The 27,269-nt window shown below is 39.7% G+C and overlaps 1 protein-coding gene across 1 annotated transcript in view; it reads right to left on the bottom strand.

Annotated features, from left to right (window-relative positions):
- Positions 1-15,795, bottom strand: part of LEPR (leptin receptor) — a gene marked incomplete at both ends in the record, with an annotated part of 28,838 nt that extends 13,043 nt beyond the window's left edge. Inside the window, 9 exons of the mRNA XM_080349089.1 lie at positions 251-368; positions 547-843; positions 2,327-2,471; positions 3,065-3,210; positions 4,683-4,888; positions 10,399-10,516; positions 12,099-12,407; positions 14,897-14,955; positions 15,791-15,795. Of these exons, the coding sequence (XP_080205215.1) occupies positions 251-368; positions 547-843; positions 2,327-2,471; positions 3,065-3,210; positions 4,683-4,888; positions 10,399-10,516; positions 12,099-12,407; positions 14,897-14,955; positions 15,791-15,795 (1,403 nt within the window). The remainder of the gene's footprint in view (positions 1-250; positions 369-546; positions 844-2,326; positions 2,472-3,064; positions 3,211-4,682; positions 4,889-10,398; positions 10,517-12,098; positions 12,408-14,896; positions 14,956-15,790) is intronic.
- Positions 15,796-27,269: the final 11,474 nt, after the last annotated feature.

Below are 27,269 nucleotides of genomic sequence, written 5' to 3'. Positions count from 1 at the left end.
AACTGATACAAGCAAACACATGTACTTTAAGACAACTGCCTTCCAAACTGTACTGATGGGGTTTACAAATGCTGAAAAAAACCCTGCAAATAGAATCCACATTACATACTTGGGTATGTGTGGTCCCTTCTCTGCACACATAGTTAATACCTCTGGAGTTCCAGTTGGGAAAAAGTCTGGCATATTTTATAATCATATCTATTCCCAATTCTTTGCTGTAACAGTATTTCCAGAGCAAAGCTGTACGTACCTGTAGTATCTTAACTGCAAGGAACTCCCCAGGAGCACTGTGGTTGGGTTTGCAGACCACGTGCAAGTCATTTGAGTTAAGTACCCATCCGTTTCACAAGTGATATTAATATTCACATCTAATTAAAACACATGGCAAGTTTATCAATAAAGATATCACTGTTTAGACAAAAAAAAAAAAAAGCATTACAAGTCATAACTGCTCAATAAAAGCTAACTGGAGTTTAAAATGGAAATATTCTGACCTTACTATTAAAATGCACCAAAATGATAATTTAAAATCATCTGGAGTCTTACCTACTACATATAATTCAGCGTATCTATGATGACATTCCCTATTTTGATGACAACAGTATAATGTGTTATAGAAGAAACTTCCTCTAGGTTTTGTTGCTTTCAAGTTGAAAAGAGTAACTTTGCTTACGCGATCGTTCACAAGCGTATACTGACTTTCTGGGATTTCTTCTGCTAAATTCAGCCACCAAACAATCTTCTTGGACACTACAGTCTTGCTTTTGTTTTTATAGATGCAATGAAATGAAATGTTAGAACCAACACTGGTCAGTATCTTAGGAGGGAAGTACAAGACTTCAGCTGCACAGAAAAAAGAGGAAAAAAAGAAACACATTGAGATTAGAATTTGAACCAAAAAAATATAACATCATAAAGGTATATAACAATAGAAAAAAAGATATTATCATCCAGTTGTATTTCTAAATTTCCTACTTCTTAATTACTATTAACAACTACAGGGAAGAGGGGCAGAGATGAGCCTTTGACTGTTTCCCTCCATAACCAATTTTTGTAAATTCTGTTAAAAATAATCTTTAATATCCTCAGGTAAATAGGAATTAAATGAGCAGAAAATCACGGGAGGGTATGGTGAAAGCAATCCACAGCAGCACAAGGGAAACAGGGAATCATACAGGCTCCTGTAAACTAAATATTGGAAACTAGATTAACAGTGCTGCTTTTTACTCAGCCCACTTGCTTAAGGCATCAGGTTATTTAAATACTGTGACAAGTACTTGCAACCTCACCAGGGTTGGCTTCTGTAACTCCTCTCACAAACACACACACCACAAATTTTAAAATTGTAAATTTGTCCTCAGGTAAAAGCGAGAGAAGATCCAAATCGAAGAAGAGTGACATTTCAGTTTGAAAAAAAAAAATTGCTCTTTTGAACCATGCAAGGATGTTGAAATCTCATGTTAGCTGAAGCATTACTGTAATAGAGGAACATCAATTTTGAGAGAATTGCTCTTTGGAATGGGGGAGAGGGGACTGAAAAAATATATATATTTTTAAAAATACTAATCAAGCTTTTCAGTAGTTATTAATCCCATTCCTATCAAAGCCAGCAGGAGATTAATGTCTCAAAAAACTTATTTTACAATCTCAGCAGCGTAGTTAATACCAAATAGTAGCAGTGATACAGTAAGTGATGCACCTAAAGACAAATAATTTGCAAAGCACATAAACAAGCAGCAGCCCCGGCACAAGCGACAGGTGTTACACGCCTGCTGAAGGGGAACGGTTTGCCAAAGATCAGCCCCAAGCCAGCATGAAAATCCTTAAAAGGGCAGATTTGCTTTCCCTGGTGGAGGAATCGCACCAGATATTTCTAGGGTTTTTCCAAAATACAGGCCTTCTCAGCTAGCAGAGCAGAATTACAACGTTGTCAGAGACTTGAGTATTGAGTGGAGGTTAAATGCTGCCAGCTGTCTTTTGAAATGAAAAAACTCTTAGAGAAAGAGCTTCTTCTGGGTCTGAAGAGGTGTTTGGGGAGCAAGCATACAGGTGTCATGGAGCTGAATGTCCAGTCTACACCCATTAGTCCAGAACTCTTTGAGTCCCAGTCACGTACAGAGGAAAGAGCAAAATCTTGGGAAGAGCCATGCAGAAAGAGAAGCAGAAGGGGAAAGAACTTCCACCAAGCTTTTCAGCCCCACTCACACATACTGCTCCTCCCTGGAGAACACACGCTCTCAAATACTCTTTCCACAAAACAAACCAAACTAGGTAATTTGTTTTCTTCCAAAATATTACATACCGCACGTGACTGTGAGTGACCTACCTCCCCAGCTGAGATTATATGGGGAGCTCCAGTCACTCCAGAAGCCCGGACCATGGCGGTTCCTGCACCGCACGTGAACCAAGTCTGAAGAGTCGAGTAGCGTATTGTCTACAGCCAGGAAGGTCTCTTGAGCAACATGAACCATCTATTGGATTACCAGAAGTCATTATTGTTGTATAAAGCAACAGCAAAAAGAAAGATAATGGGGAACCAAAACTAATAGTTTAGAAAGTACTTTTCAGGCAGCAGGATGGGTAAAAAAAACCTTTCTTCTTTACTGTAAATTTGAATACAGTAGAGGTTGCATACCTTTGTGAAAAACATTATTTCATTACGGGATGCTAATTAACAGCTGCTTTTTATTCCAGAGCCAGCTGTGTGGTAGCAAGAGAAAAAGCTAATTCACTAATAAAATCTATAAATATTAAACATATATGCAGGTATAATTGAATTTGGAAGAGATGTCACAGAATCTAGCATTTCATCCCAAAAGAAAGATGGGAGCATGTCTGTAAGACCCAAGAGGTCTTTCACCATTGTGTAGTGTCAAGTCCATCTTGGCAGCTTCACCACGCTGTTGATGTTTACCAGGCTCTACTGGACACACCAGTAGAACCAGCATGCCAAGCCCAGCTCCACCAGAGCCACGGAGGACAAGGACCACGGTCAGAAATCCTGGGCTCTGGAAAGGCCCCACCGACCTGCTCCATCGTTAGACCACGAGCAGAGCGAACTCACCTGCCAACTGCTTTGACCTGAGCTTGCAGAGATCTTCACCTCGTACTCCAGCGGGTACGGCATCAGCTCGGGGTGGGACCAGCAGATCTTCACTTGACCTTCCTCTGTCATGTCTAGATGCAGGTTCAAAGGAGGTTCAGGCTTTACTGAGGACAAATTAATCAACAAGTTTACCACTAACCCTACTGCCTGCGACTGCTGGCAGTAATGGGTTTGTTTTTAGTGATTCCATATAAATTCGCTATGGTAAATCAGATCTTATTATTACTTACATACCATCTCAAAGCAATTATCCTAGTGAAGACAACCAGTAATAAGTGATTTGGCAAGAGGCATAGCTTTTAAACACAAGTCAGTAACTTCTACATCACATTTTCATGAATTTTCCACCCCAGATAATGATGTCTGTTCTGCTGATGCCACCTGTTCTACTGATATCACCTCTACATTACACAAATATTCATAGTTTTACTTTCAAAAGAATTTTTAACTGAGCTTGGCAGAACACATCCTAATATTATGCATTTTAAAAATATACTGCACTAAGCAGAACAAGCTAGTTATGTCATTTTAAGCACTGGCAGATGCGACTCTGAATTTTTATGTTTTTTCCTGTAGCATATTTGAAAAGCAGCATGATGATACGTGTGACCTCTCCTATTCAGAACTAGCCCACTCAGGGACTTTTAACTTATTCTGTCTGCAAAGCACATATAGTACTGAAGAGGTTTCTAAAACTTCAGCTTTTTTCTCCACAGCTGACAGAATCCCTGCCTTTGTGAAATTCGCCAAAATCCGCAAGAACTGTGCATATCGGATAGCAACATGTATCAAATTAATAATGTCAGTATAGTTTTAACTTGATTAAACACAGAGGAATGTTTTCAAACGTGGAAAATGCTGGAACTGTATGTGTAAGGAAGAAAGCATCAGGACAACAGAGCTGCTTGAGAAAAGAGGTAGTTTTATTTCCTAAGTAACTTTAGGAACAGCTTTTTTTTCCTCTCAATTTTAATTTAAGTCCTCAGTGACACAGACAGGTAACCTCCACCGCTGCCCCAGACTCAGGCATAGAGAGGTCACGATCAGAACTGGAAGCTCAGTTCTAACATCCTGGCCTTTACATGGCTGCTTTTGTACTAGAGCCCAGACAGGGATTAGGTGGCTACAAAACATGTTCAACACCTCCCTGGGCAAGTGAGACAGCACCAGGAGGCCTTTTCCTGCCCTGTCTGTGCCTCCTTCTCCTGCAAAGACATCCTGCTGCTGTTCTCCAGGAAAATCATGCAACTGTTTTCGTTGGAAAAGACCTTTAAGATCATTGAGTCCAGCCATTAAGCCAATGCTGCCAAGTCCACTTCTATCCCAAGTCCCTGAGAACCTCACCTCTCGTCTGTTCAACCCCTCCAGGGATGGTGACTCCACCACTGCCCTGGGCAGCCTGTTCCAATGCCCGACAGCCCTTTGGGGAAGAAATTGTTCCCAAGATCCAACCTCAACCTCCCCTGGTGCAACTTGAGGCCGTTGCCTCTGGTCCTGGCGCTTGTTCCCTGGGAGCAGAGCCCGACTCCCCCTGGCTGCAACCTCCTTTCAGGTTTCAGGTACAGGTCATCCTTACCTATGTCTATGGGCTTGACTGATGCCATAGGTGACCACAGAGGTGTCCCACCAACCGTCGCCTTCAGCCACATGATGAGCGTGTGGTTGAGTCCCAGGGAAGGCAGGTGACACTCACACCTGTCATACGCACTGCAGTCACACTGAGCGGCCACCACAGTCCCCTTGAGAGAGCTCGTAGACACATCTCCCAGTGACAGCTCTGATCTGCAAGGGAAAAAACAAACCTTAAACCAAAACAAACCAGTATTTCTTTCTATATTCTATGTCAATAAAGGACGTTTGTCCATCTGCATAAGGTTCATTTACAAAAAAACAATATTGAAAAAAGTTTAAAAGGCAGTAACTGTAACCGATTGCTTTTACTTTGCTTCTTCTCCTGTTTTAAATGTTTTCCAAGTAAAGTAGTTAAAATGGTTTCATGAAAAGTATTCCTAAGGCTTGACGGTAAAACAAACGTTTTACAATACTGGGTGATACCTGTATTGAGTTGGGCCAGTTTCTGATTCCTGATGGTAAATATCAGGAGATAATTCACAGGCACACAAACTGAGTTTCCCTTACAGTGGACTAATCGTCTGCTCCCTGACACCCCACAGAGATTATGTTCTAATTCCTATTCATGAGGCAGTGAAATAAAAGCTAAACAATTTAACATTCCCTCCAGCTTCTGCTCCAATTAAGCATCACAAGCAATATAATAATAAAAAACAACTATTTGAAGGAAAAACAAGTTTTGGAATAGCAAAAGGCTGAAGAACTCCACCATTCAGAACACATTGTAGTACTCATTTTCAGTTACTCTCTATTATTTTTAAACAAGAAATAGACTCCTGTGTCCTCGAGAAGTCTATTCGATAGTGTGATGTTTGCCAGGAATGCAATGCAATGCAATATACACACATTCCTACTATTGTCTTGGACAGACTCACAGAAAGTATTCAGTAATTAACTTACTGCATTTTGGTTTTATTGGTTCTCAAAGTAAAGCACATGGGACTATTTTTAACTGAATGTTTAGATGTAGTTTCAAGGGGAGGTTGACTTTTTCTTCCTTTTTTCTATTAACACTCCTTTCTTATTTAATATACACATTTTTTATGACATAATCCACTGCAAAAAGATACACTTTTGAAGTTTAAAGTAACTAACAGCTGCATGGGCATAATATATGTTTCATAAACAGTTTAACTGGATTTTTTAGTAATATGGTTTCAATCCATTTTAAATGAAACAAGCTACAAAGTAGCATATACTGATACAGGTAGTAATGCATTGTGTCTCTCAATGGCCACCACATTTAGTTAATGTCTCTAAAACACACAATTGTCTTGGGTCAGCTCCAAGAAGCAGCACGAAGACACCCCAAACTGTTTCCCATGCACACGTTAGCACACAGATGCTTTTCAAGTACGGTTTACAGGCATTTTTAGAGCAATCCTCATGTGTGCAGTTGCTCTTTCAAACATGTTTTCAATCTCCATTTGCTTCAGTCAAACTATTCTGGATTTCTGAAATAAACACTGCCCAAGTGGGCACAAAGCTGCTTCTGTTCTGAGAGCAACCACCAGTTCCCAAAGAATTCTTCATTCTCATTTTTACTCCACAGATACTCTTCAGACTGATCCAGACACAGACACACGTTTATGGTGTGCTGCAGGTATTCAGTGGCACGGGCCTCCTTAAAATACTGAATTTAATAGCGTGAACATTTTGTGGCCGAACTCCTTACAGCAGCAAAGCCAAGACAAATCCTAAAAGTTAAACCATCCTGGATTCCTTCCTGCTTTTGACATTTCATCCATACAAAAAAGCTTATGAACTGTTCTGAAGTAATTTTGGAATTATTTCTGTATAGCAAGGCTTTTTTTTTTTTCCCTAATTCAGAGAAAGAAATGGAAGTTACTAGACTAAGAACCTTTCTGTAGAAGTTTTAAATGGTTTTATAGTTGGTATGACTCATTGTAACACTTGAATTCAGGGAGGGCAGAGAACTCTACACTGGAGGAGAAGAAAGGACAAGATTTTCTGCCTTTTTTGTTTTTAAATCAATTCTGTATCCAGTATATTTAACCGACTGTAGAGCACAGGGGAAACGGGCATGATGACCCTGTAAATTGTGCAGGTTTATATGAATGTGTAGTTTATATTTATTAGTGCTAATGTCAGTCAATACTGACATTCCTAAAATAATTTTTACCAGGACTTGTTGACTTTAGGACACAAGAATTATGGAACCTTATGCTGATGGTATTTGGCAGACATACAGTTTTCAAATTACTTGGAATATTTTTGTTTTTATACTTGTGGTTCCACTTCTTTCCCCTGAATTTCCTTTCAAAGATTTCGCAGAATTTTCTTTTAAGTTCTCTGCCTTCTCCTATTGCTCTCAGATTTCATTAGTCTCAAAAACCCCACACTCAATCCAGAAGAATGTAGTTTCATCAAACCGTTTCTTTAATCTGATCTATCTGGAATGCAGTTACCACCTCACCACTCCCCCATCTTTCTCCTTTTCATTCCGAATAATTATTTTCATTTTTAAGCATCAAACTGAGCTTTGTAAAAACTGGCTTTTAAAGCCCTCATAAGTTCAGGAGAGGTCAGTGCCTTCATTCAGTAGAATGAGATAGAAATTTTGGGTACACTTAAAGCAACGAGCTACTAAAAACTGAAGTTTTCCATAGAACCTGCAGCTTACCGAGAGAAACTATAAATCCTGGTCCAACAAGCGCTTTATATCATGCAACAGTGATCAGACCAAAGCCAGATCCAAATTGTGCTGGGAAGAAGAAAAGTCATAGGGCTTATAAAATCTATGAGTATATCCTACATCCCCAGGCAGTTTTATAGTGCTGGCTGCTGGAATTGGAGAGATTTTCCTTAGCACAGAGCAGTAAGCAAAATTCACTTTGGTACTAAACATGACAACATTCTGTGAACGGATTCCTGGAGCCCACCTCTGAGATTCAACAGAAAACTAGTGAGCTTTACTGAAGTTTTACTGGCTGAAGGAGGGAGAATGTGCAAAGACAATGTGACTTTAAGCCGGAAACATGGGACTAAAGTGTAAGACGCTGCAGAAGACGGGAAAAAATAAATACCACATGCCCTGAACCACAGGAGTAATTACCATTGCAGCAAAGGCACAAGTCCAAGGCTTGTTTTTCTTCTCTAATCCGAACACTCTTCAGTTGTGCACAGACAGTTCTTTTAGTCAACACTTTACGCTAACACCTCCTAAATGTTTTATATTTTGGTGCACAAATCAACACTACTTCAGCAGGTATTGTTACTCACGCTAAATTAATCTGTGGCCCTGTGGAGCTTTCAGACTTCAAGTTAGAAGCCACAGGATGTCTTTACTGACATAGGGAGTTCACTGAACTATTTAGGTAGCCAAGTTGAGGCGTGTAAGAAATAAGGTCATCATTGTAACTTTGCTTTCAAAATTTCTATATGATGTGTCTACGCAAGCTCTACCTTGACAAGAACTCACAGAGCAAGGCTGTCTGGTGTCCTAAGGCTTTTCAATCATTATCTCTCAATATATTGGATACATAGTAGCTCTAGAACAATACTTATTTGAACAAGCTGCTCCTTTACACTGCAGAACATCTGATGACTGCCCAGCTGATGAGAGGACAATTCTCTAATAAAAGGTTAATGCTGTCCAGCTGAAGAAGGCTCAAGGTATCATCAATGCACTCAGCTAAGACACCAGTCTTGAGGCAGACTGCAAGATTTATCCTTAGAAACATGGGAGTCTAGGCTCAGAACTAAAGGAGAGCCTCACAGGTACTTCAAACAGGTCAGAAACATGAGTACACCCTGGACATCACCATCTGCTGAAAGGGCAAATTGTAATCAGTGCTCAAAATTAAACTGGGAGCATTCAGTTGTGTCACCACAAAAGGATCCCTAAGGCTACATTATTTCAGTCAATGTAATTAACCATCAGGGTTTACAGCATTCCTAGAATACATACAGCTGCAAAGAGCATTCACTTTTGGTAGAAAATTAACCTAATTTGTCTAATTAAGTTTCAAAGCTATCTTTTTCCACCCGAAGACATGCTGCCAGGGAAGGGAAAAGCCCCATCATTCCTCTTGCTTAAGCCTCTTGCAGAACACTGACAGAGATTTGCTCTGCAAAGAACAGGACATCTTCTACTCAAACTAACTCAGTACCATTTAGAAGCAGGCGAACGGTGGATGCCTTCAATAAGAAGATACCTCTTTAATGCTGAAACAATTAAAAGCTCTTGAGGACCCAGGCTTTTTCTTCTAGGTCAGTATTTTTGTACCTTGCCTGTCCTATATGTGAGAATTCTGGCTTGATCTCCAGACTCCCAGGGAGTAACACATGCCAGGGATGCATATTTTTAAAACTGGGAATGTTTTCAAGGTATTTTGGCTCATGTGAATAAAATGTTAAGGTATCAGCAAGCCAGCAGGGAAAGCTGTCACCTTACCAACATCTGAAATGCTCTGCTAGCTGGGCCCCAAGAACACAGGGACCCTAAAAGAAAAATATTAATATGAAATCTGGGTAGTGAAACAAGTTCCAGCATAAGGGACCGCACTGCATCTCGCCCTTGCAGCAAAAAGTAATCAAATACAGAAATGCCGCAAGGACTCCAGTGAGTCTATAGGGCCTGCTTTCATAAATTGCATGACACTTACTGAATTCCCTTTGTAATACAAAGAACGTCTTCATCCCAGCTGGGACTTGAATCTGCTGTTCCACAGCCATCAGGCATACAAAAAAAAAAAAAATCAATATAGAGATTACTATACTGGGATTACTGGCAAACATTTTTCTATTGCTGTTGAGACTGCATGGAACAGAGGCAAAGTCACATCTACTTCTCCCACAAACACACGTGTAATGGTATTTCAGAAGTCAAAGTAATGAGGAACGCTGGAAATGCAAACCCACTCAAAATCGGATTTCAGCTCTGAAGTATTATATCGACTAAACAACCATATTTACTACTAGTTAATAGACTTGCTTGCTACCCTAGCTGCAGGGATAGTTAGTGGCAACTCATATCTGGCTTTTTAAGAAGTCATCACCTGTAAATTTACCTAGTTCAACTATTTAAGTTTGTGTGTTCATGCAATTCCTTCCAACATATCAGTACTTCAGAAAAAACAGTGTGGTTTCATGAGTGGAATTAACGAGATGTTTTTATGATCAAATCAGGCAGGTGCTGGTGTACAAGATTTGCCCACCCTCCAGTCAGAATATTTACCACAGAGACAAGCACACACGGGGTGTCTCCCAGAGGCATCCATGTGATTAGAGTAGCATTTGGTACTGTGTTAAGTAACATAATTACTTCAAAGGAGAGAGAACATTATGGTCAAAAGCATAAAAAAGGCATAACCAGGACTGAAGCTTTAAAATTAAGCAATTCTAACAGAAAAGATATTTTACCAAGTCAATAATTATTTCATTAAAGCATTTTAAGAAACACAGAAAGAACAGGGGGAAGGGACTGCCCATTCCACCCATTTCTCAAAGACGGAAACATAAACTTTCCATATTGTCCAAGATTACTTTTGAATAAGACAAAGGCACATAACATATCATCTGCTTGCACAGCTAATCCTGCCACTGTGCTGCAAGCTTCAGAGGCCAATGTTGATGTTCTAGAAAATGCTTTTAGATTTCTAATGCTAACAGTGGCTAATTTGATAGTCTGTACTTACGCAGCATATAAAAGATTAAGCTTCAAGTCAGCTCTCAAGTACAATTTCAAAAATTGCACAGTACAAACTAGCAGGTCCAGCTTGCCTTTAATCCAACATTCAATGTTCCAATTTGAATCTGCAAAAAATATAAAGGGATGAAACATTTCTAAATTATGTTAAAGAAAAAAACAAACAACTGAAAAGCCAGGATAAAATTCACTTACAAAGAGAAGACAAGTAACAGACATTCATGAAGGTGAGGCTGGACTGCAACTGTGCAAATGTTTATGAATTATCCTTGCTGAACTGGGCACCTGTATGTGTCTTTAAACGTTTAAAAGACTAACAACCTAAGTGACTGGCCTGGTTTCAGCTGGGATAGAGTTAATTTTCTTCCTAGTAGCTGGTACAGCACTGTGTTTTGGATTTAGTATGAGAAGAATGTTGATAATACACTGTTTTGGTTGTTGCCAAGCCATGTTTATACCAAGGCAAGGACTTTTCAGCCAGGAGCTGCAAGTGCACAAGGAGCTGGGAGAGGGCACGGCCAGGACAGCCAACCCAAAACGGCCAGAGGGATATTCCATACTATACGACATCACACTCAGTATATATTTTGGGGGAAGAAGAAGGAAGTGGGGGACTTTTAGAGCGATGGCATTTGTTTTCCCAAGTCACCGTCACACGTGATGGAGCCCAGCTTTCCTGGAGACGGCTGAACACACACCTGTGAAGGGAAGCGGTGAATGAATTCCTTCTTCCACTTTACTTCATTTGTGTGCGTGGCTTTTTACTTATTAAACTGTCTTTATGTCAAATCATGAGTTTTCTCAGTTTTACTCATCTGATTCTCTTCCCCCTCCCACTGTGGGGGAGTGAGCGAGCAGCTGCGTGGGGCTGAGTTGCCAGCTGGGGTTAAACCATGACAGCAATACTGCTGCATACTAATTATTAGAGCAGGAATATATTTTACCTGGCTCTACAGGCAAGGCCACAGAGGAAGAAAGAAATTAAGCTGCTGGTTGAAGGTTTTGCTGCTAACTGGTACAGTCTCTATAAGGCTGAACTGTGTACACTTTGTGCATGCACACACAATAGCAACAAATTTTGTGTGGCAGTCTTTAACAGAGATTTATTTGTCCCATGGGACAGTTCTTGTAAAATGAAATTCTACTCTACTGAGGTCAATGAGATTCCTGACACTGCTAGCAGCACATCAACAGGCCAGTATGCTGCTCAGAAATTGAGGTTTACAGGAGGAGAAAGACAGCCTAGGAAAAAATAATTCAATCTAATCCATGTGCAAATATTTACTAAGGCATCACAACTCCAGGAAGAAAAGACTGCACTTGCTCTCCACTGCCGCCACCTCCTGAAGGAGTTTAAATCCCATATCCACAAAAAGATTGAAAATATTTCTCATAGAATCTAGACACCTTTGAAGATCTGGGCTTATGTCCTCGTATCCTGTGCTACATATTTTATTCAGAACTCCTCCAGAAAAACAGCCAACTTCTGTTTTCCCTTTGAAACTGTGCTACACAATTTCCCACATCTTCCTGTAAAGAACTCCATGAAGAGGGATTTTACCATACTAATTTGTCTGCTCTGGATAAAAATGAATACCCATTGATATGACCCAACCCCCCTCAAACAACAAAACACCCCAACCATGTTCTGAAGAAGTAACTTCTTATGCCTTTGAATAGAAAACATACCTATTTCCTGAGAAGCAGAAATACTGATTTCTGAAGGAATAAATTTTCTTGCTTGCATGCTTGCTCTGTACAAAGAACAATCAATGTTGTTATCGCTCCAAAGGCAACACAGAAAACTTTCTTCATTCATTAGCACAGGAGGTTTGGTTTCAGGAGCTCTATGTTCTCCTCTCAAGCCAGACCAGCTCTCTACAACTTCAGCAGAGAAAGGACTCAAAAATGTCTTATTCAGCAGCATACAGGGTAATGTAAAGTTCCTGGGAGGAATCTGATGGACCATGCACTGGGCAACTGCCACCTGAAGAAAGCCTGCAAATATAAAGGCAAAGATATTGGAAATAAAACAAAAAGTTCTTATTACTTGACAATGAAAAGGGTGTGGCTGATGTTTTACATAAACTCATTCATTACATAAAAATCAGACCATTTCCAGAGGCTGTTCTCCTCTGAGTTGGAGACACAATTACTATCAGCATCCCCTCTGAACCGGTGTCACAACTGACAGATGCCAAAGTTTTCTCCCACAAAGCTACTACACCTAACTTTTTGTTTTCTCCACCTCTTAAAATAGGTCAAGACTGTAGGGGAAGCATCTCTTTGGGGTAAACTGGCTTACATTAATTCAAAATACACTGAATCCTAAATCTAAGTCCACACACTATACAGGTATGAGTCTCATCTCCCCCTGCAGTGGTGGGACACTTGCAATCCAGCTCTTATTATCAAGGCTCCATTACTGTAGAAAAAATAATCCCATTGTAAATATAACACATAGTCATGTTGTAACTGTTGAATACCAAATAATAGTATTACAAGAATATATGACTGGATGTAACTACCCAACCCCAGGGCATTATCTGGGAAATGAGATGTAGGAAAATAATCTTTTCCATCAGACTTAGATTCTTCAAAATAAAATCACTCTGATCACATTTGTAGCTCTTGTTGGTAAGCCATAGCTTGAATTATGCTAACAATGATGTTGAGAATGATGAGCATGTTGATTTTGGAAACAGCTTACTGTAAAACACTGCATGAATTTCAAAGATTAAAGCTCTACTTACAGAAAGGCATGTGGGTCATTTGTGCACTTTGCATTTAGCTTTTTGCTCAGTAAGGGCATAAATATTTTAAGCAGTTCATTAGATAGAAATTAATTCATGCTCTATGCCTTGCAATAGCCAACATAAGAAAAACAGAATTTCTCTAGCACTGTTTGATTAATAGCACAAAAGCATAGACTAAACAATATAAAACCACAAAAATAAAGCTTTTTAAAAAGTAGATGCTGTGTTCCTCTGCAGTGCATTAAAGTGTTTTGGTTTTTCTTTACCCAGATTTTGCACTGCCAGACTCCTGAAGGGTTCTGCTCTTTCCTCCTCTCTCATTTAACAGTCTGTGCCTCTGTAGATATCAGTTTCATTACACCTCCTGGCTCCATGAAGAGGATTCAGTTGGCCAAATGGACTTTTAGTCTATCATACAGGATTAAAAAGGGACAAACGAGTAAGTGATGTGACAGCCTACGAAGCAGGACAGGTAACTAACATATCAAGCAATTCACAGAGGCAACAGCAGGGTGGGAAGTGGTTCCTATCAGGCATCTGTTTTTCTAAAATACAGACTCCCCTCTTACACATCAGATAATCTCACAGGATTAATTAAATCCTATAAAATCAAAATGTGTGCAGCTACTTACCACTTCTGCAGAAGTGTTAAAAAATGAGAATGCATTACAATACAGAACGTTTAGTGTAGGATTGCTATAGCTCTTAAACGGCCATTAATAAACTGCAGCATACATTCAAAATATTTTCCTGCTACAGATGTTCCGTTTGTCCACGACACAGACACAAAGGAGGCCAGCACTTACAGTTCTGTCCCTCACGTCTGGGCTAACATGGCTACCAAGATGCCAGCCATGGCTTTTCGTTTATTTGGAAACAGCCCAAGGTGGCGACTCAACAGATACACTTCTGGTCATTATGGGCCATAAGGTAGTGACAAACTGCTCTGAAGCCCAATGAAAACTCCCTGGGGCAGCCAGGTTTTCTAACTGAAACATAGGCAATTTGTTTAGCTTAAGTCAACAAGACAATATTGTAAAGACACAAGACAACACAAATTTTGAAACTAACTTAATCGGATTACGGTATCTGCTCTCTCCCTAAGCATCATCACCAAAAACCTTTCAATAGTTCTTATTTTAATAAAAAAAATGAAAGGTGAATACCAGCTGTTCCTGAACAGCATACACCACAGATGTTTTCCAATTAGAAACCCAGTTTATTATACCAAACGTTTGCAGCTAATTGAGCACCCATTAACAACACTGTCACATGAACATCAACTACCTAAGAAAGCAGAGCTCAAACTCAAAGTCACATCCTGGCTACACTGAATTAACAGAAACTTTGCAGTTCTGACAGAACCCAGATTTTGTCTTCCACTTTTGGCCCTATTAAGGTAACAAAACAAATTGTCCATGAACTATCCTACCAAATTTGGACAGGGACATTTATCTGATTGGGTCTTGACTCACCACATACTTCCTACTGGCGTTTCCTGGTCTTACAGTGAGTTGCACTGTTTTTTGGGACAAGACACATGGGCACAACCCTGAGAGTGTCAACATTTCAATTCTGCACAGTGGTAACATCAGCTCCTTTGTATATTCTAGTTGCATGTTGTGATAAAATACTAATCCAGTAGCACGACTTGAAATACCACTGTAAAACAGAAATGGTGATTACTCTCCATTCTACATAACTACCAGACTTATTTTTTTAGTAACTTACCCAATAGGACAAACGTGGCCAGAATGATTTGCTGATACATCTTGTTTCGTAGAGCTGATCTGAAAAACATACAGAAAAGTAACTGAGAGCTGATAGTTACCTGTCTATTATTTCATTTGGGTTTAATTTTGGTGCACTTCAGTTAATTTAATACCCACACCTTTGTACGCAGAAAGGAATAACAAAATCAGAATGTAGTCTGAGAAAAAAAACCATTGCTTAGAATATCAATTAAATGTCAACACAGCTCTTCCTTCATCATTAGAGCTGTACGGCACCTCTTTTCTCCAGGCTTTTGCTCGTCATCATTCAGCTTCTGTGTTTGCCCATCTGAAAGGCACTACAAATCCAAACAATCAAAATGCTCAAGAGATATTCAATTTTCCAAGTGCAGGATACACAAAAGCACTTGGGCACCCATTTTAAGAGTGAAAACATCACTAAACTTTACAGTAATATTTCAATACTGTTCTTTGATTTCAGGTACTTTGTTCTTTTTAATTTTCATCCCATAGTTACACAAATTCTGTTAAAATCCAAATATAAGCATTTTTGTATTTTAAATAAAGCTCAGTAGTGGATATCAGAATAAAACAGAGAGAGTTCGGTTGCCTTTGTAGTTAACCAGAACCAAAAGGTTAGTAAAAGTTACAGCTCAAGTCAGACAGAGAATGCTGGGGCAAGAAATCTGGGGAGTCACTCCAAAGTAGTGTCATTCCTTAAATATTTCTGAGAACAATTTCCTTGACAACACCTGTGGTGCCAAAAGAACTGGTGCCAACATGCAGTAATCCACTGGCCTTTCAGTTTGGGGGTGCATGTACTGTGCTATTAATGTATATACTATTAATATATATCTATATACATACACACTGTGTGATAAATATAGATTACTCCATACTGGCTACATAGCAGTGGGCTCTGCAGCCTGGAAGGAAAGTATAGATGGACAGAAAAGACCAAAAGGAAAGAAAAAGGGTGTTTTCTTTGTATTTTTTGCCACCCCTGTCAGCGCACACTCCGAGTATATGCCCTTTGTCTCATCTCCTCAACAGGCCCTCACAGAATAGAGCGTCAGCCCCACAGAGGAACTGGAGGCTGCTGATAAAACCAAAGAATTTGGTTGTGATAAGGAGTGGCAGCCTCTGCTCAGAGCTGTCCATCACAGAATCATTTCAGTTGGAAGAGACCCTCAAGATCATCTAGTCCAACCATAACCTAACTCTGGCGCTAACCCATGTCCCTAAGAACCTTGTCTATGTGTCTTTTAAACCCCTCCAGGGATGGTGATCCCTCCTCTTTGCCCTCACCAGACTTCAACCTCACCCAGTGACCATGAGCTTTATGCCTTGACCATGGATTAAAGCAAGAGGTGATTCAACAGGCAGAGCTCTCTACCTCAGACAACTGAGTAGTGAAGTTCAAATATCTCCATGTTCTTGTCTTCCTCCAAGCTCTCCCGCAAGAAAAGCTGTCGCAGATTTAGCTGGGGCCAAAGTGGGAGCCAAGTCATTTCTTCAGCGCAGCCCATCTTTATTCTGGTCTGCAAGATGAATCAGTCCCATCCACTTTCCTCCCCATTTGCCCAGGTTATAATCAGAGTAAATTTTAAACTACATCTTGAGAATTGAAGAGGAAAGCTCAAAATTTCAAAGGCAGAGCTTCACAACTCCTACTCCAGAGGAAAATGTGCCTCTCAGCACAGCTGTTAGGCTGAGTCTTCCTGTACCTCTGCCATTAGTCTGTTTCTAATGGGAGACCCATGAAGGCCAGAGGAATTACCCAGCTACAACCTTCTATTAAGTCTGTAATTTCACAAAGATAATTTGGGGTAATTTCTAAAAGATAGAAGTTATCTATTTTTTTTTCCAAGTTTCTGACTGAAAGAAAAAATATATTTTAAAATAATTTACTTGACATAAGTGTATTCTATTCCTACTATTAAATGTATGGTTTAATGAAAAATAGTCCATGTTCCTCTTCTAAAGGTACAACTAAAATTTGCTGTTCATAGTCTGACCACTTCTCAGTAAAAAACTGGCAGAGATCACTTTCATATGTTGTACAAGAAAATAAGATGCATTTCAAAAGGTCATACATTAGCAATATGTCACAAATAGCATTGCAAATGCTTTAAGTCTCTCTTTCAAAACAGGTAAAAAATGTCCACCATCAAGAGCAAGAAATAATCTATAAAGCTATGGCCCATCACTTGCTTTCCCATCATAGGCACTGCAAGAAGCAAAAGCTGTCACCCAGGTATCTTGGCCCTCTTGCTCTGAGATGTCTGAAGGAAAGAACAACTATTCTGGTAACTACGCATATTTTACTATTTCAAAGCATAACATGAAACACCCTCATTTGTTCCTGTAAGTAAGAAGACAAATAGTTAATTGTGTTAATGCAGCTGCTGTGTTAGTTACAGCCATGTAATACCTACTGTGGACTGGGAAAAAAGGAACCACAGATCCCCAGATCCACATGCACCTCAAAGAAGGCAAGTTAGAATTACATAGTGCACTGAGGATAAAGGCATTTTCACTTTCTCATGCCCTAAAAATGACCAGATAGAGCAATCAGATTCTGCTATCAGCACTAATTGAACCATAATTAACAATATTTGGATCAGAAAGCAAAAACACAGTTCAGACCAGCTCAAGACATCTTCTCTTCCTACATCTATTGCATAGACCTAGGCTGATTTTTACAAAGGTGTTATTTTTCAGTCCTGGTTCAAACATTCATAAACAAAAAAACAGTGCTGTAGATAATAAAAAACCAATGTAAGCTGCATGTCACCATCACTAGCTCCTTTTCTGTTCAATGTTCAGTATCATTTGAGTAAACTTTGCACAGGAATTGGGTAAAAGAGACACCTACAGATAACTTCCAGAACTAGATGAATGTACCACTGGACCAGACACAGGGCTACCCAATATATTTTCTGGTGAGAATACTGAACTTACCAGAATTTCTAACTTCATTGTAAGAAAGAATATAACTTTTACAAGAAGAGTTACAAGGAATGTGAAGTCAAATAAAGGAGAATTTTTAACACTTGGAACTATAGCTCTATCCCAGAGAGAGTAAATTAACTCAGAAAGGACAAATGGTTTCACGCGTGGCTGGGGAAGTATCCACACAAATCGAAGGAACTGGGGCACAATTCAATGCATCTATCTTAAGATACTGCATTCTGGATCCACCAACTTTGCTGCTGCTGTTTACAAGAAATCCTCCAATTTCATATGTAAATAGCATGTTCCTCTCCATGTTAACCAGTGTACAAAGACCTTTACTGAGGACAGTCCCTCCCATAATGAAAACACCCAATTTAAAACAAAAAGCAGCAGATAGGACAAGCAGGGAGGACAACAATTAAAGTAAGATCATTTTTCTTTACAGGCTGGCTGAGAAGTTGTACAATCCACTGGCATATCAGCATGGGAACCATTTTCGGCACAGCCTGAAACAACCACGGCTGGTCATCCCACAGACACCTGCTCACTGGGCACAGAAAACATACAAAGAGTTTTCCTTTTCCCTCTGGAGCTGCCTTTTTTTTCAGTTTCTTGCTTTGAAAACACTTCTGCATGTCTCCTTTCTGAACTACCAAAAAAAAAAAAGGAGGTTAATATGAAAAGAGGATGGCAACAAGAGGCAGTTCTACCTGTCCAGTTTGAACAGCAGTGGACAGAGGGTGGCACTGGTGACTAAGAGTGATGAGTCTCTACAACGCACCCTGGACACAGCACAACCCTGATACCACTAAACTCAACTGTAAAATTCTCACCGACGTAACAGGGACACAGGGACTAGATGAGCAAATGTTGCATATTAGTGGCTTCCAATCAGCAATTTCAAAGCCTATAGACAGAAATCCAGTTGCCAGGATCTCCTGCTTTTTTCCCCTATGTATACAGAGTCCGGAGTTCCTCTTTTCTCTTTCTTATTCCCACCCTCCCAAAAAACAACAACAGCTGCTAGTTAATGGGAAACAGGAACATAACATTGCAAGCACACAGATTGTCTCTGACTTTTGCATGCTACAGCTGTTTTTAAATATTTAAAAGATCTCTGTAAAGCAGAAAAATATTTTAGCAATAATGCCTACGCAGAGCGCCTTCTGGCCAGCTCTTCAAGGGTGCCAGAGGCTTTCCAGTCCTGTGGGTTTTGGCAAGACCAGAGGTTCCCAGTCAGCCCCCCAGGCATGGAATTTCATTGCATTTGTTTGTCATTTACTATACTAGTAAACATTATTAATAAAGAGTTCCAAGTAAATGGAACACACAAAATTGCAGTGCAAATGACTTCCCTTAGATAACTTTGCTTTCTAATCCCACCACAACTTTAAGCAAGGCAACCCACGTTCCGTGTCTCCCCATACACTGAGCCCAGTAAAATCAGTAGCAGAACTACCCTTGTCCCACATCACAGCTACAAACACAGCCTCTTCTGAAACCCATCAGCAAAACATCCCACACTCTGGAGAGTTACCCCAGACTGTACCGTGTATTTTGGTGGCACTGAAACTACCCCCTAATTTTTCCTGCATCTGTCTCCACCACCACCACACTGAACACCACACTGAAGTTTGTGCACGCTCAATTTGAGACTTAAGTTTCATAAATACTCCTGATTTAAAGCCAGTGATAAAGCGTTTTTAACAAATATTATCTCCCGTTGTTTTTCACTGATGAACATACATTTTTTTCCTTACCTGCAGCTGTAAGCAGAGCTCCTGTCATTACCCGGCACTTAAAGCTGGTTCATGTTATAACCACACTAAGGGTTCTCAGCGTTTTCATTTAAAACTCGCTTTAGAAATGCAGTGTCAATAATTAGCATTAAATTTCCAAAGGGCTTTACTATCAGAGTGGACCATAATGGCTTCTGTAGCATCAGTAACAACTCACATTCATGGACGTTTCCTTTTCCCTTTTGCTAAAACACTAAACTTCAAGAGAGAAAGAGAGAAAGAGAGAAAGAGAGAAAGAAAGAGAGAAAGAAAGAGAGAAAGAAAGAGAGAGAGAAAGAAAGAGAGAAAGAAAGAAAGAGAGAAAGAAAGAAAGAGAGAAAGAAAGAAAGAAAGAAAGAAAGAAAGAAAGAAAAGAAAAAAAAAAAAAAGAGAGGAAAAAAAAAGGGGGAGGAAGAGGAAAAAAAGGCAGGGGGAAAAGGAGGAAAAAAACCAAACCAAACCAAACCAGAACAGTCTGATTTGGGTTCACCGCGCCAACCCCCCAAAGTTGCGCGGTCCTTTCGAGAGCTGATGTGTGAGGTAAAAGACCAACACTCACCCACACATCAGCTTTCTAAAGGAACAGACAACCGAGGTCCGTTCTAAACGTGTATTTTGGCAAAAAACACCTGGTTTTTAACATCTCCGAGTCGCCCTCCCGCGTCCCCGCCACCCCACAGGTGGGAGCCGGGTGGAGGAGGCTTCACCCCCGCGGGCAGCGGCCGCAAGAAACCGAAATTAAAGACGCAAGCAGAAAAAGAAAGTAAATGCACCCACCTACTTCTCTCCATTCCCGCGGTGTGAGCCGCCAGCCCGCTGCTCCGCCGGGGAGCAGGACGGGCCCCGGCCCAGCCCGCCGCCCCGCCTCGTCCTCCCGCCCCGCCTCAGGGGGAGAGGCCGCTTCCCCCGGGGGCTCCCCACACACACAATGCCGGGGAACAGGGGGGTGTTTCCCCTCCCGTACTTAAACGTCTTACAAACTGCAGGTTGCTGAAGAAAAACATATTTGAGCCTTCAAAGAACTGATACCGAGCGAGGCGGGAACGTGGGCCGTGCACGCTCCCCCTCACCTCTTGTCCCCTCAGGCCCTGGGCAGCCCCACAGCGCGGTGAAGCTGTAAGGCTTTGTCCCCAAAAGTATCAGAAGTTAAGCCACCTGGCATCACTTCTCTCTTCTGTAAAGTGTACTAATAAAAGTGCTTTCACAGAAAAATTTCCACGCATCCTTCCAGGTTAAACATTGCGCTGGTTTCCTGCCCAGTTGTGGTGACATTGCTGCTTTGCATGGGGGTGATACAGGAGTTTGTCCAGGGCAACTCCAGGGAGAACAGAGTGAATATGCCAAGTTTTCCTCTTCCAGTAGTTTAACACTTGTGGAAATCGAATTACAGATTTTTATTTTATTTTATGTAGTGCAGAATGAGTGTTTTACCTAAACAGAACCTTCAATGCTGTCTGGATCCGTGCAAACATTTGTTAAGAATTTAGTTGATATTCACCTTCGGTTAGTGGTTTTCAGAGTGAAGGCTGTACAAAACAGACAATTATTAATGTAAAAGGCAACATAGACCAGAAGTATAAGAAAATGCCTTCTGGCCATTAATTGAATTGAATTTCCCAAGAATCCCTGAAATTTCACAGAATTATAAACAAATGCCGTAAATTATTATTCATAACACAAACATGCCTACTTGTCAGTAGAAGGACAGAGATTAGAGTTTAAAAGCAATAATCTGATTCAGATATGCTTCTTGTAAATGGCACATTACACAGCACTCTGCTATTTGGTTTTCACGCCTTGTTGACACAGACAATTATTTTGCATTATTTCAGAAACTGCACATTTCTGCGAACAACCTGGGTTCAGAGAGACTATTTTCATCTCTACTATACTACTCTCTTACAGCCGATAGTGTTTTAATACCAACTATATATAGATTGTTATCACAAAGATTTTGTTTCACTTAAAAATCCGGAGCCATACCATAGAAATTGACAGTGAAAATTAATAACTAGAACTAAATTTAAATCCTGACCTTGAATTGTTCAAATGAGTTTGTCAAGTATTAAATTCATGAAGACCAGGTCTGAAGTTGGACAAGCGAAAATGCCCAAAATGAACAACAAGCACACCAGAGAGATCTGTACTTCTCCAAAAACCTACACCATACATATCTTAGAAGCCACCTTCACATGGAAGACAAAAATACCGTTACTAAGATTAAAAAACGCCGCTTTCTTGTACATTCATTCTTTCTCCTAACCCATAGCTATGGGTCCATTATGCACCTGAGACTTGGAAAAAATAAACCAAATGGTAAACACAGAGATTAAGTTACAGATTAGAGATAACCTCTTGAAACAAACAGCAAAAATAGGGATTACAGATTTGCTCTAACCCCATGTTAGATACAGAATCTGTTCAATTTACCATAAAGATAACAATGTTGACCATAGCAGTAGGAAGGATAACAAGGGGGCAAGGAAACTAACATAACTATAGCCATAGTAGGGAGAACATGGAGCTTAATACATTAAAAGAGGGTTATGAAAAATTAGATGAAACTGCACAACCCAGGCACTGGTATTTTAATGAAATCTGTTAAGCAGTAACACAATAAGAGCTAAGAAAACAGAAAAAATCCACAGAAACAAAAACTGGGTGTGACCATATTTGATTTCTAAACATGAACAGTTGGGGAGTAAACCCCAAGGAGAAGGAATTATGAACTGTTTAAAGCAAAGGACAATACTGGCACTAAGTCAGATGGGTTTAAACCTGCCACAGAAACATTTGGGCCTGTTATTAAAATCTGAGTCTTGGCCAACAGAAGACTCAGTTCTGGAACAATCTTCTCATGGCATTAACAGGACACAAAAGAAACAGCTTAAGTGAAGGTTTAATAAGTTTGTGAAAATAATTATTATACAAGTTTGTGCCTCTAATGAAAAGAAAACTTAACAAAATAATCTAGCCGGTGTCCCAGCCTCATGTTTCCTTGCTACCACTAAGAGTTCTTGAGCTACAACTCATTTCACTGTATTTCAGTCCACTTGGTATCGCTCTCCTTTTCACACACACAGATTGAAATTCTTATACTACCTGACAGTCTATTAACTTGCTCTCTATTTGAATATACTTTTTGTGACACTGCTGCTTGACACGAAGCTACGCTTTATTTCACAAGTGGTGGAGTAAATCACATTTTGACCTTTTTGCACTTCAGTGTTTGTTCTTATAAATAGCAAGCTCTTTGAGAAAAGAGCATGTGTAAAGCAATACCACATATTTAACAGCAATTTCCAGTTAAAAAACAAAACCCAGAAATTATGTCAAAGAACTTAAAGTGAGGACTGAGCTCTGCTAGAGAAGATGCACCTTTAATCCTCCTTTTCCTTGGAGGAGGCAGCAAGAGTTCAGAACCAATGTCCTGGAGACCAATAAATCCCAAATATGCACAAGTGAGGTTTTTCCACAATGTTCTTTTTCTTTTCAGCAATATTATTGTAAAAGAAATGAAACCCCAGTATCTCTGCTTGGTGAGTTATAAAGAAAAATATTTTTGTTTACTTACTGCAAGCTCTTCTCAGTAAACAGACTTGAAGGTGATATCATAACCATCTTTTGTGTTGTGTAAATAGCTCTACTGTGGCTGTATATACAAACCTACTGATTAGCTTTAATTTATTTATTGACTTTCCGTAATTCATGATCCATTTCCTCAAAATAGCATCAGCCCATTTCGCTCCTTATTAAAATAAGCACCATCTCTAATTGATAAATTCTATTTTTAAAACATTTCTGTATTCTATAATCCAACAGTTTGGGGAAATCTGACACAATTTGTGTCCGAAGTAACAAAGCCATTCAAGTTTTTGCACCCCAGACTTTCACAGCACAAGCACAAGCTGTGAGCAGCTGCCTCATCTGCCATGCCCCTGCTGGGTGAGATACAGAGGGACCAGTAGAAAAAATCATTTTCTATTTCTGTTAGAACATCTTGAGACAAATGTTTGACGGAGTAAGTTTGCTTTCACTTCCCCGTGTAGCACTGGTGTATAATGAACCAGGAAAAAAAAACAAACAACACACCATCACACCCTTATGTAACCTACATCAGTACATATTTATTTCTTTTTGAAGTTTGTTTGGGTTTTTTTTCTCTCCTTTAATATATAAACTAAACCTTCCTGAAGTTTAGTCCTCTTACTTTCTCATATACTTCAGAAAGATAGCAGACAGGCAAGACCACCTTTCAGAAATTCTCTGACACATTATGTTTTTGTCTCATACTGGTCCTCCTTTGTGTAAGCAAAAACTCCAGTTCTTCCAGTCTTTATTGATCATCTTTTCTGGAGACCTGTGAAGTTTTACTGATCTCCTTCATACTTTTTCCTGGTTTTCCTTCTCTTTTCTGAAGAGCAATGCCCGAAGTACCCCAACTGAGGCCTTGGTAGGGCTATTTAGAGGGAAGAAATATTTTTTTACATTCCACAACAATGTTGACCCATCCCATGAGGACACTGGCTTTTTTTCCTCCCACCGGTGTGTCTGCATTGCCTCAGGATCACTTTGCCCATCTCCAGAACCCTCAGGTCCCCCCAGTGGAACTTTGGTTTGTGCACTTGATTATTTCTCAGTTAAGCACTTTGCACTTGTATTTATTGAGTTACAGCCTATTTATTTCAGACTGCTTCAGCAACTTGTCAAGATTGCTTTGAATCCTAAGCTTGTTCTCGAAGGTGTTTGCAACTGTTGCTAACATTTTGTTATCCAAAGATTTCATATAACATGCACTTTTCAGCAAAAAAAAAACCCAAATAGTTTTAGACTTCAGGTGCACCCCTGAACAACCACCCCATATACAGTCTTCCCATCTCTGACTTGTTGACTGCTTGTTTTTTTTTTTTCCAGAAAGTTCCTTTCCATCCAGCTGAAGACTGCAGAGTCACTTACTATAGATTAGACTTCCCTAGCTTGCTTCAGAGAAAGTCACATGAGACAAAACCAAAAACATCACTGCAGATAGTATGCTATGGCATTATAATTCCTCCCTATTATTCAGAAGTCCCCTGTTGATTCATTTGGTTATAGGACAAAAGTGTTGCTTTTAGACTAGAGTGAAAATTGCAGCTCTGGGAGCACAGACATTTCCCTTCCAGGACAGAATTATTCATTATTAGGTGTCTAAACCTCAGCAGCAGCGATTCACCTTGGAGGCACACAGGACTGAATCACAGCTGTAACAGCAGAGATGCAGCAAAATAGGGATCCTAAAACATTGACTCACTCTCGGGTGTTTATGTCATCAGCAGGAGAAACTTTTGAATGAGTGTAGTATGCCAAGATCTTTACAGAGAAAAAGACCCACAAACTCATATCTTTGTCTCACACAATGGAAGGATAACGTCAGTTTGTCTGTGAAAAGTAGAACAGCTGAGCTGTCCTGTCTGCAGAGCAGGTAACATGCTAGCAAGGGAAAAACAGATTCCAAATCCCTGGCTTCATATGAAAAAATAAAATCTGTCTCTCTCCCTGACATACTGGACAAGCACCCAAGAGGGAGTAGATCCTTCTCCTGTGAGAAACAAATCCAGGTGACATTACTGACAAATAGTTAACAGGGTCTGTCTTTGGGATTAAATTTAATATTATTGAAAAACCTGCCTCACTGCAGAATTGTATTGACATTAAACCTTTTCTCCAAAGAACTTCATGCTTTAGATATTGTGCCAATGCAGAGTGAGAGGATGCTCCATGTCCCAAAAAGCGTGCAGGAAAAGCCAGGAGCATAACAAGAGACAGATGAAAACCTTAGGAAATTATAGGATAATATTGAACAAAGTTTTGATTTAGAACTGTTTGGTTTTTAGCTATAATTCCCCCTACCATGAGTATTTCTACCTGGGCTGAAGTATTTTTGCCCTAAGAGGGATGGGACAGTCCATACCAAATCTAGTATTCTAGATGCTCAGAAATGTGTGCATTCAAATATTCCATTCCTAATATAGAGAGAAAAAAAATTGAGAGAAACCTAAATATATGTAGATTGTGGTATATACTGCTATAGCCATCTTAAATGGATGTTTTTGAGGCAAGAAAATCATTACAGAGGATGAAGTAATTCAGTGAGTCATATAGATAGAAATTACACAAAGCTGATAAGTCTCTGTGGATAATAGAGATGTGGAAAATTATTCATGAGAGAAGTGTAAAAAGTTTGATTCATATGCAACAAATTGCCCACTTTTGCATCATGCTTTTTTTCCACACATTAATAATTCAAGTCAATAGACACATCAGGTTTCTAGATTTTTATGTTTCCTTGTGCTTTTAAGCATCCGTGTTACTTCCATTAACCATCACAGAGTTTACCAAATAAGTCTGTCTGAAACATCTATACAAGCAATACTAAAAATCCTTACAAATGGCAGTTTTTGCAGGAAAAAAACATGTCAGCTAAATCAGTGCAATAGGAGGGAGGAATACATAATATTTCATAACATATTCTTAATTCTTTTTATAGTTAGGTAGCTCTAGCTATGAGGAATAAGCTTTCAGGGGAGGCAGAAGGGAACGTGCTACACAAAATTCACTAGAAGGAATCATCAATCTTTTTTAAGCCTTCACGTGGCTGCATGAGAGGTCCCAGGTAATTAGTACTGGCACCATTAGTGTAGCCCTAATGCCAAATGGCCATTTGGACAGAAGAAAATACTAAGTGCATTTGGGGAAAATTGCAGCAGCAAAAATACCAGTTTGGAAAAAAAAAGAAAAGTGTTCCTTCAACTAACATGCTCTGCAGTTTAACTTACATTTTGACAAGTTATATGGGTTTGATATGTCTATTTACTGGGCTTTTAAATAAAACCACTAGTTACTATAGTAACATTTACATCACAGGTTGTACTTGCGCTGCCTCTGAGATACAGAAAACCGATCTGGTATGTGAACCTTTGTACTTCACTTCTGCAATATTTTAATCGGCAAACCTGGTTTCTGATAAATTGCCCTTTTCTCTATTTTATTTCTCAGATTATAAATTAAAATGCCTTTTATCTAATTTTCTTTTAAATGACTAAGCCCCGTGTGTGGGAACACGAAACCTGGTTCCAGGGAGAACAAGGAGAATGTAAGATAGAAAACTTCAGTATGGGGAAACAAGACAAATCTCGCTTTTCTAGTCATTCTGTAATTTAGTTTCCTCTTGTAGGAATCATGGTTAAATGAGAGATTATTATTTCTTTAGACAAATAGTGTTCTTCCCTGTAGCTTTTATTTGAGCCTGTTAGACCAGCCAAGCAGCACGGCCCATTCTGAGCTCTGCCTTGACTGTCCTTTCCACTATTTTCCCAGTTTCTTATCTTCTGTATCTGCTGTATTTGCACCCCTGCATCAGTTTACTTTATTAATAGTAATCACAAACCAGAACAGACAATGTTGCTCAGCCAGCTTAGGAAGATGTGTGCTGACCATGAGGTCTTGCTGCTGCAAGCTGGCATGGTTAAACTCTGTTATAACTCTACAAAACCAAGATATTTAGATAGCAAAACATGACCCTTTTCGGGAGATGAGGAGGAAATGAACCAAGGACATAAAGAACAAGTGACTGTAGCTGCACCTTTCCATAGTTCA

The sequence above is a fragment of the Nesoenas mayeri genome (genome assembly GCF_963082525.1).
Source record: "Nesoenas mayeri genome assembly, chromosome: 8".
NCBI lineage: Eukaryota > Metazoa > Chordata > Aves > Columbiformes > Columbidae > Nesoenas > Nesoenas mayeri.
This window is presented reverse-complemented; position numbering and strand designations above follow the sequence as displayed.